Here is a 9,789-nt window from a genome sequence, read left to right as displayed (position 1 = left end):
AAATAAACGATTTTTATTATTTATTATATAAGTGGGAATAGATTTAGCTCCTCGTCACCGATTAAAATAAATAAGTGAAACACGCATTTTAAATCTCTTACGGAACTTTACTTTTTATTATAACGAAGTAATATAATATTTCACCTTCTATATTTTTACTCGTTTCTTGTAAAATGCGAAAACAATCATTTATGATAGCATTATACCGCCATACTTCCTTGAACTGTACCGCACTGATCCGAGTAAAGACGGACAGGTGCACAAGCAATTCATCGGTTTTTTCATGCCACACCGGACCGTAAAAAATCGGAATGCCGGACAGTAAAATTCCCTGTAGTGCACAAGCGCCCTAAGGGTAAGGTTAAACCTTGTTGGTTAATAATTCATCTTTATCTACTTTTATCCATTATTTCTTCCAATGGTATTTAATATGAGGATATAATTTGAAAAGTATAGATAAAAAGTATCCAAGCTCCATAACTATTACGAACTTCGTATATTATTTCTTCGCTCTTGCTTCGTATTTTTTGTTTATTTAGTAATTGAATATTCATAAAAATTACCTTAAATATTTATAGACTGGTTAAATACCCGGTTTGGTACAAAACTATAAGAAATTATTGATGATGGTAATGTACCAATAAACATAATTGAGTACCAAAAATGGCCGTAGTATTGAATTTAATAGCAGATCAGTTTTCACGGTACATTGTAAATATCAAATGGTTTTATAGTCTTTTTATAGGTAATTGTAATGTTCATGAACTAGTCATCAGTAAATCCTACAAGCAAATGGTATAGTATTATTAACTTTTATCGGACTAAATACAACAAGTTTAATATATAATGTACATATTTGCATTATGGTAACAGAAATAGAAATATTCTAAAGCTCTAATTTGCTTATTTTATTTACTATTTTAATAGTTATGATAACAAAGTAATTCTCACTTGTTTATGGTCATTTTATTTGGTACATAACTTTAAAATTAATTAGGTTGCTAATACTATACAAAAAAAAAAATATACTCAATGTCTTGTGTAGTCAAGGAGTGCCAAAGGATTTCCTTTTAAAATCGTTTTAAGCGGGAAAATGGATTATGAAATATGTCGAGGTCATAATATTTTCAACTTTTTGTTTTGTATTCTAACGTCATTAAAAAGTTACTTTTAAATATTTTTATTAAATTTGCACAGAGTATGTTTTGACTGATGCATATTATAAAAATAGATTTGTGTCAAAATTATGTTTTGTTTTGCCAACTATTTTTTAGCTGGCTACATTCCTATGTACGAACATTTTCAGATCTGGCGTTGGTTATCGTAATATTCATATAATATTCATGTATGTATGTATTTCTAATTAAATATGTTGTAGTGGACTATTTTGAATTTAATTATTATATTTTTGTTTGAAAAAGTACACAATATTTTTCCTATAAATATTATTTATTGTAGCTTTGTTCCTTCGTACTAGTTGATATAAATTGCCTTGCATTTAACGTAATTAAGTTACAAAGCGTCTCACTACGTAAAATAAAATAATATTTACATGTGCTTTACTTATATAGAAAATGGATGTGGCGAAGTTAGTTAATCCGAATATGCAATTATTACTTAAATACTTCAAAAATTGCAATTTGCACGAGCTTGATGTGATCACTTATAAAGTTATTAGTATAATTTGTCATTTTACTCTGTACTCAAATAAAACTAAAATGTAATTGGTCAATTCAAATGCTTTCTACTTCCGTAAATATTTTCGTATATCCGACAAAATTTTCATTGAATTTTCAGTTTTTTCTTATGTTAAAACTATATCTTCAACAATACCGACTGTGTCATTATTATGTTTAAGTCAATTAATTTATGTAAATCTTATTTATGTGGTTGAACAGCAGAGTAAGAATATCTCGCTTATTAAATGGATATTGTTCGTATAGATAGTAAATCGCTTTTAAGTGTTGAATGTTATATTTATTTTAGTGTAATTGTGTAAATAAAGTGATATGTGTAATGGTTTGTTTTATTTTAAAGTTCAGAATCCAGGTATTGTAAGAATGAAACGCACGTGGAATATATTCGGCTATACTTTCACATATTATTATAAATAATAAAAAAACCTAAAATATTATATTTAATCGTGAAATCAATCAATTAAGAAATAGAATCCACCATACATGCAAAAATATTTTTATTCAATAAAGCTTAAGAAATCTCAACCTTAAATGCTATAATTTGAACATAATAGGTAAAAGTCACTCTGGATTAATAATTTCTAGCTATATATATAATTTACATTATTTTTTTGTCTATGGTACAACAAATTGTCCATAGACTACAAAACTTCATTCCTCTTGCCCATAGACAAGTCTATGGGTTCTTCATTCCAATCGTCGTTCTTAGCGACCTGTATACGGGGCTTCGATAACACATTTCTGTTACAAATCATCCCATATAGAGGAACTATATCAGTTTTATTTGAACAGTTTGTGTGAGCTTGACGGGTGTTCAGTCTGTAAATTGTTTATGGTATATTATTGTAAGAGAGCCTTTACTTCTAATTCTACAAGTTCTACGAAGTTATATTTCTAATTTTGTCTATTCTCTGGGATTTGTACAAGGCTACAAACTTAACATTTATAAGAAATATCTATTTCAATGCGTTGTTTTAAAGTACATGTTCTGCAAAAGCCGTTTTCACGCAACTTCTACACTCAAAAAATATTATTGAATCGATTTGATTCAAATAGCGTATGCAAGTAAAACATAGCTCATGAATCTACCGTGTTAGAAACACAATTGGATTTCTATTAGCTATTGCTACAACGACTTCCGAATTTGATGCCCATGATTAATACTCAAAACTAGCGAAAAGATTACCATACTAAAGGCCTATTCAAACTGGAGCGTTATCCGCTACCGCCGTGGGTTCACAAATGAGTACGCGATTAGTCTCCAAGTAATATACTGTAAGAGTCTTAATCGCGTACACATCGGGATATCTACCCACGGCGGTAGCGGATACCAATTACCACTTCGGTTTGAACGGGCCTTAATTTGGAAATATACAGAAAACAAACAGAATCTCACTTATACTTCCTACACGCATCAGCTCTATGTCTCTCCAGGTATCGGTTCTGGCTGAACGCCTTGCCGCATTGCTGGCAGCGCCATTGCCAGGAATGGTGGCCACGTGTGCGCTGGTGCGCTCGGAGGTTCGAACTATGTATTGTAATATGTTACTCGGAATATTTTTTCTTCTATCACGATAAAAGAAACCTTATCCCTTTTTTTAAGTTGCCAGAAAAAGGAGCTTTCGCTCTATTTAAAATATTGTACCTAACACCATATACGAGCAAAATAAATATATAAATAATTTGAAGGAGAACCTACATTCATGATTCAAAGAAAAAAAGCAGCAATGAATTTTTAATATTTAATATTTACAACGCTATTAATACAAGCAAAAGCTCTTCTTTTTGGGCAACATAAAAAAAAGGATGACGTAGGTATTGGTTTTTTTTTAAAGTCATTTATATACGCCAAAACGTAATAAACTGTAAATTTATCTCATTCATACTCCATAATGACCATTGAAATCATGGAAATAGATTCGATAAATCTGTTCCCCCAAAAAATATTCCAATTAAAAAAAATCTTACAAAATAAATCACAGAGCCGTACAACCTAATTCTAGACAGTTCTACATAACTTACCGATCAGCAAACGTCCTGCCACAATGCGGATACGGACAGGGAAAGGGCCGTTCCCCAGTATGCAGTCGCAGGTGACCCTTTAGCACCCAGGGCCGGTCGAAGCTTTTCCCACAGTACGTACAAACGTGGTTTGGACGACGGCGTTCTTCTGGGGACTTGCAGCCTAAAATCCGTTGGGATTTATTAGAGTACCTATGCTATGTACTGTATATCTGGTGAAGAACTGGACTATTGGGAGTTGAAGCAACCAAAATGCATTCTATAAGTACTGATAGACTACGAATAAATTTAGGTGAGAATGATAAAGTTAAAATAAAAAAAAATTTTTTTTTCGTTTATAGTATCTTATCTTATATATAAAATTCTCGTGTCACAATGTTAGTCTGCATACTCCTCCGAAACGGGTGGATCGATTCTCATGAAATTTTCTGTGCATATCGGGTAAGTCTGAGAATCGGCCAACATCTATTTTTCATATGTACCACGGGCGAAGCCGGGGCGGACCGCTAGTATATTATAAAATTCTCGTGACACAATGTTAGTCTGCATACTCCTCCGAAACGGGTGGACCGATTATCATGAAATTTTCTGTGCATATCGGGTAAGTCTGAGAATCGGCCAACATCTATTTTTCATATGTACCACGGGCGAAGCCGGGGCGGGCCGCTAGTTAATTTATATAATTCTAAGATAGAGATTGTCTACAAAATGAGATAATTAAGAAAATTATACCATTATCTTTTATAGGGTCAAATTCATTATCTTTTTCCTTAATTTCCATAAAGTTCTCCTTATCAAAAGATTCCCTGCAGTACAAGAGCTCTTTATTTAATTTTTCTTCCGCATTATTTCGAACTAAGCTCTTCAATTTTTCAGCAATTTTATCAATTGCAGATCCGCCTTTGAATGCACTCTTCAACGGTTCTCTACTTTTTATTTCCTCTATAATTGGCGCCAATGGCTCTTTGTTAACTTTTTTTTCGGCCTGCTTTGTCTCTGGTAAAGCAAGGGCTGAATCTACGACTGGTACATTCCTTTTCCTTCGCCTACGCTTTTTTTCACTAAAAACCTTCCGTTCTGTTTTCGATTCGTTCGATCTTAGATTGTACGTAGATTTATCAACTTCGCGTTTATGATTCGAACTTTTTTTACCAACTTCCGGTGCATTTACTGCTTTTTCACTTTCCGACGCATAGTCGTAACTTTCGTTCTCAGTAAATTGTGGTAAGAATTGACTTTTCTTCAATAGCTGAAGATAGAATCGCGTAGATATAGGTACTTTATCATGATAAATAGTTTCGTTCGTTTTTAAAAGAGTTTTCTGTTTCTTTAACGACATTTTTGGGCCCCGCGCTGTTCTTATTTCATCTAGAAATTGATACAAATCAATACATAGTTACTTACTTAAGTAAAATATTATATTTATCCTATCGATGATATATGAAAGAAAGATTAAAAAAATATGGTTTTGAATTTTTCGGGAGCAACGTAAACAACTAATGTGCATAAACGCGTATATTTGTGTGTGTATATTTTCATAGGTCAGATTTATAATATAGATAGGTAGGTGAGTACGTACCTTGAACCACATATGTAGTACGTAGGTATAGATAGAAATACTATTACATACATTAGCCATTACAATAATAACACTACTGTACTTTTACTAATATTAAAACAACACTTCTGTACTAAAGTAATATGTTGAGTCTATAATACCTACTTATTTGAATAATGAAACATTAAAACCAAAAGAGAAATAACTGTAGTACAATTTACAAAAAACATATTGAAATTAATGCATATATCTTTAAGTTTCTGAAAATTACCTGTTTCATGAATGAAAAATTCCATTAACGGACGAACGGAATTTACGAAACACTTTGGCATTACTTATATGCTTATTATTTCCTAATAAACAATCACTAGATACATAAACAACACTAAAATAATGCTTTTAGGTCATTATACTGTAAAGCACTTGTTGAAATCGACAGAAATGAAACAAATAACAACAGAAGCGTGTTTTATTTTTAAAATTCAAATTTTAGCGGATAGCTATTTTCAGCTGCCAGTGTCAATTTTGATGCCACAGTTTGGTGCAGATAATTTTAGACTTATTTTAGAAATTTATTTTAATATCGTTTGTATTTTATTAGAGTTATTATTTCTCCTAATAATATTAATTGACGAAACATCCTTTTACTTTGTTGTTACATGTATTATTTTAAAGGACGTAAGAGTTTGTTAATATTGTTTAACTATAACCATAAAAACTTTTTCGTGCGAAGAAACGTAAAATGGAAAATATAAAAATGGCGCGCACGCGAGGTATGAACATGGGCGGGGGGCAAATGACAAGAGGGCGCGAATCGATTTTATTCGCGGCCGAGACGACGTAGTGAGTGCGTGTCTTGTTGCGCTTTATTTTGCCGCTTCGTCGTGATACCGGGCGATGCCAAACAACAAAAGCATTTCGCTTGTGCTCGTGTTTTGATGAAATAAATGGTGTTTAGTGTATTGTAATAAATTAATACGGTGATGTTGAGATAAAGTGGTGGAACAGCGGCGCCATGGGCAATTCGTGTAGCTCTGGGCAGGCTCATAAGGATAAGGATAATGTTTCGCAGCAGTCGGAAGAGTGAGTATCTTTTGTATCTTTAATTTTGACACTGCGTGAAGGTCAAAATCTGAAAAGCCGTGTTGAAAACTACGAAAAATAATATATATATATTAGTAAAATGTATGAAAACATTTTTATAAAAGTTATTGAATGTTTTTGAGTGTCATCGTATCACAACAGGGATGACGATAAATCAATACATTGAAAGGACCTCTCGTAATTTGTGAATAGCTGTTATTTGTCGTGCATTTTAATTTATTCCGCTTGTAAAGGCAACATTACAAAGAGTGTTTTTGAAATATTATTATTTGAAGCAATAATTGAATACAATCTAAACTTTTAAAATAAGAAAATTCAAAGATGAGCGTTCTATTGGGAGTGCGAATACTACCCACCTTACCTATTTCTGAGATGGAATTTGAAAAATGGATAGACATGTATTTTTTAAAAGCTATTATTATTCATTATATTAGACAGAAAATAACTATAGTTGAGGTTTTAATCCCTTCCTATGTTTCGGATTCGTTAGTTTAGTTTTTAATATGTAGTAGGTAATTAGTTACGATTGCGAGTTTCGTACATTAACTATATCCAAAATGACATGATATGTACATCTCTTTGAATCGCGACAATTTACCGGTTATTGATCCTTCTTTGGGAATATCAGAACAATACTGAATTCAGGGAATAGGTAGTAAATAGTTAATCAACTAACGCCACGAAATAATTAATAGTAGGTACTCTAACCACGTTGCGGTTGTTTCAAACTATATTTTGGCAGATTATTATGAAATTCATATTTTCGTATTCACCTTGTATACCTACCTACATTTGGATATTTTAAAGGCATTTTCGGAATTGTACCTAATCAGGCTTTCCATCAAACTCCTACCTAATTCTCATATTAAATTATTTTCTTCGTCCGATCAACTGTTGATATCTTACCGAATTAATTTATTTTTGTGCTATTAGTAATAAAATCACATACCTACCTTCTTACCTACTTCATTAGTAACGGTTTAAATTTGTAAAAAATTTTAATTACACGATCACACATACATACCTAATGCACATAGCTTTTAATAATAATTTACTCGTATCTTGGTCCTATATTAATTATTTTTTATTACACATCTTTGTCTTTGCCATTATTAGCCTCCAACTCCATGTCTCCATATGACCGTAAATATAGCTAGCTGTCTATAAACACCAAATTTACATATAAATTATATTTTAGACGAGAGCTTTGCGCATATCTCCCTTTTATCGGTGTTAATAGGTACTTAATATATCAAGGATGTACCTACCTCTAGAGACTTGGTAGCTAAATTTCCGCATATAGAGTCTTATAAAACCACATTTCTATTCAACTCGTGCATAATAATCTATTTTAGTAATATGTCTTCAATAACACTACTATGGTGTCGGTATTTAATAATATAGGTGGCCTATGAAAGAGCTTTTGCGAATAACTACTTACCTACCCACAATATTTATATACATATCTAGTACTAGCTTTCCGCCCGCGGCTTCGCCCGCGTTCTCAAAGAAAAATCCCGTGGGATTTCCGGGATAAAACCTATCCTATGTGTTAATCCAAGTTACCCTCTATATGTGTGCTAAATTTCATTGTAATCGGTTCAGTAGTTTTAACGTGAAAGAGTAACAAACATCCATACATCCATACATTCATATATCCATACAAACTTTCGCCTTTATAATAGTATTAAGATTTGTCTATGGTAGTACCAAACTATTTAGAAATTTGAGGTACATGTACCTACCTACTACCTAGTTACCTACTTGAGAAAATATATTCGTAAAACTGCGTATTATTATGGTGTAATATATGAAATAATATTATAATAATCTCTGTAGTCACTTTTACTTGAATATTCAGCTCTAAAGCCTAATAGTTTTGTGCACTATGAAAAAGGCAAACGAACCCATTGGTTTCGAGCTACTTACCACATGCGTAAAGACTCAGGCAGGTTAGGCCTTTGAAATTATAGTGGCATAGAATACTGGCATAGCCACACCTATTGCACAGAATACTTCCAAATGAACAGTTCGCTTACTTGTGGTTTTATGTAGTTTCATAGTTATAGCACAGATAATATAATACCACAGGTATGAGGTAATAGTATAGGTGTTATTATGTCGATTTGCTTTGTAGATGTATATATGCTATTTCCTTGAATGTTGTCTGTATGTTATTTCCGCTGGTTTGTATGTACGCCAGAATAGATGTATGTAAAAGTATAGGTATGTTCTCCTTTAATGCTGTCCACCTTATGCAGTAGTTGTAAGGGTGTAATGACCTTTAATTAATTGCTTAACCCGGCCACGCTTTGTCGTGTCTCCGTAGAATGTCTTACGAATGATATAAATTTTATATAGATAGACATTCTGCTATCGTATAAAAAATTAAAAAGCTAGGGATTCAGTAAAAGCACCAAAGTGGACTTCATTACTACATACTTCTCTTTTAGGATATTATAAATAAACTAGCGGTCCGCCCCGGCTTCGCCCGTGGTACATATGAAAAATAGATGTTGGCCGATTCTCAGACTTACCCGGTATGCACAGAAAATTTCATGAGAATCGGTCCACCCGTTTCGGAGGAGTATGCAGACTAACATTGTGACACGAGAATTTTATATATAAGATAATAATAAATAAATACACTTTATTCAGCACCAAGTAAATACACGTAAAAAAAGAAACAGACAATCCATACTAATATCTATTATAAATGCGAAAGTAACTCTGTCTGTCTGTCTGTTACTCAATCACGCCTAAACTACTAAACCAATTTGCATGATTTTTGGTATGGAGATATTTTGATACCCGAGAAAGGACATAGGCTACCTTTTGTTGAGAAATATGTACCACGGGCGAAGCCGGGGCGGACCTCTAGTATGTTATAAAGCAAAAAAAGCGGCCTATTATAGTGATATTATCAAATAGTAAATCAACGGTCTGACAGTTTGTAACTATTTAACAACAGTTGTTCTAGAATGGATATGAGGTGGTGATGTGACTACTAAAACAAATATAAAACTGTGAATAAAAAATGAATTCCCTTTATAAATTTCCTATTCTCCGGACACCAAACTGAACTAACTACTAACTAACTCTACCTATCGTTTCCTTTCCACATAAATTACACAAATTTAATCCTGTTGAAATCTCATCATACCCTGATACTCATATTGTAGAGCCGCCCACGTAGAAAATTAAACACATTCCTACATCCTAAGCACTTAGATAATATCCAAGACGCACGTTCACAACGGTTGATATATTTTATGATGTGTATTTCTGGTGTACTATTTTTATATTACGGTAGACGAGACACTGCCCTAAGTGTTTGCCGCGATGTTTGGATTTTATAACGTGGAAAGGGATTTGGAATATGCTAAACTGAAATAATACGGTGAATGT

At 32.7% G+C, this 9,789-nt stretch overlaps 2 protein-coding genes across 3 annotated transcripts in view; one reads left to right on the top strand and one right to left on the bottom strand.

Annotated features, from left to right (window-relative positions):
• Positions 1 to 2,338: 2,338 nt before the first annotated feature.
• LOC149477390 (uncharacterized) lies at positions 2,339 to 5,609 on the bottom strand. Its single transcript, XM_089711047.1, has 5 exons — positions 5,549 to 5,609; positions 4,452 to 5,087; positions 3,720 to 3,867; positions 3,094 to 3,225; positions 2,339 to 2,516 (listed from the first exon to the last, which is right to left on the bottom strand). Exons 1-5 carry the CDS (start codon positions 5,607 to 5,609, stop codon positions 2,339 to 2,341), a joined length of 1,155 nt encoding a protein of 384 aa, XP_089567173.1.
• A 499-nt stretch (positions 5,610 to 6,108) lies between these two features.
• Positions 6,109 to 9,789, top strand: part of LOC149477387 (NACHT and WD repeat domain-containing protein 2) — a 57,152-nt gene continuing 53,471 nt past the window's right edge. For both annotated transcript variants that reach the window (XM_089710694.1, XM_089710693.1), the window contains exon 1: positions 6,109 to 6,360. In XM_089710694.1, the coding sequence (XP_089566820.1) occupies positions 6,293 to 6,360 (68 nt within the window). In that variant the 5' untranslated portion in view covers positions 6,109 to 6,292. The remainder of the gene's footprint in view (positions 6,361 to 9,789) is intronic.

Source organism: Colias philodice, chromosome 25 (assembly GCF_061535455.1).
Source record: "Colias philodice isolate Cphi_HAF_F1 chromosome 25, ilColPhil1 Martin Lab GWU primary, whole genome shotgun sequence".
Lineage (NCBI taxonomy): Eukaryota > Metazoa > Arthropoda > Insecta > Lepidoptera > Pieridae > Colias > Colias philodice.
This window is presented reverse-complemented; position numbering and strand designations above follow the sequence as displayed.

Excerpts from the sequence above, each read along its gene's own strand:
- LOC149477390 (XM_089711047.1), bottom strand. The coding sequence starts at position 5,609 with ATGCCAAAGTGTTTCGTAAATTCCGTTCGTCCGTTAATGGAATTTTTC. Across the intron at positions 5,088-5,548 it reads ATTTTTCATTCATGAAACAG|ATGAAATAAGAACAGCGCGG; the intron begins GTAATTTTCAGA and ends ATCAATTTCTAG. Across the intron at positions 3,226-3,719 it reads GGCAGGACGTTTGCTGATCG|TTCGAACCTCCGAGCGCACC; the intron begins GTAAGTTATGTA and ends TACAATACATAG.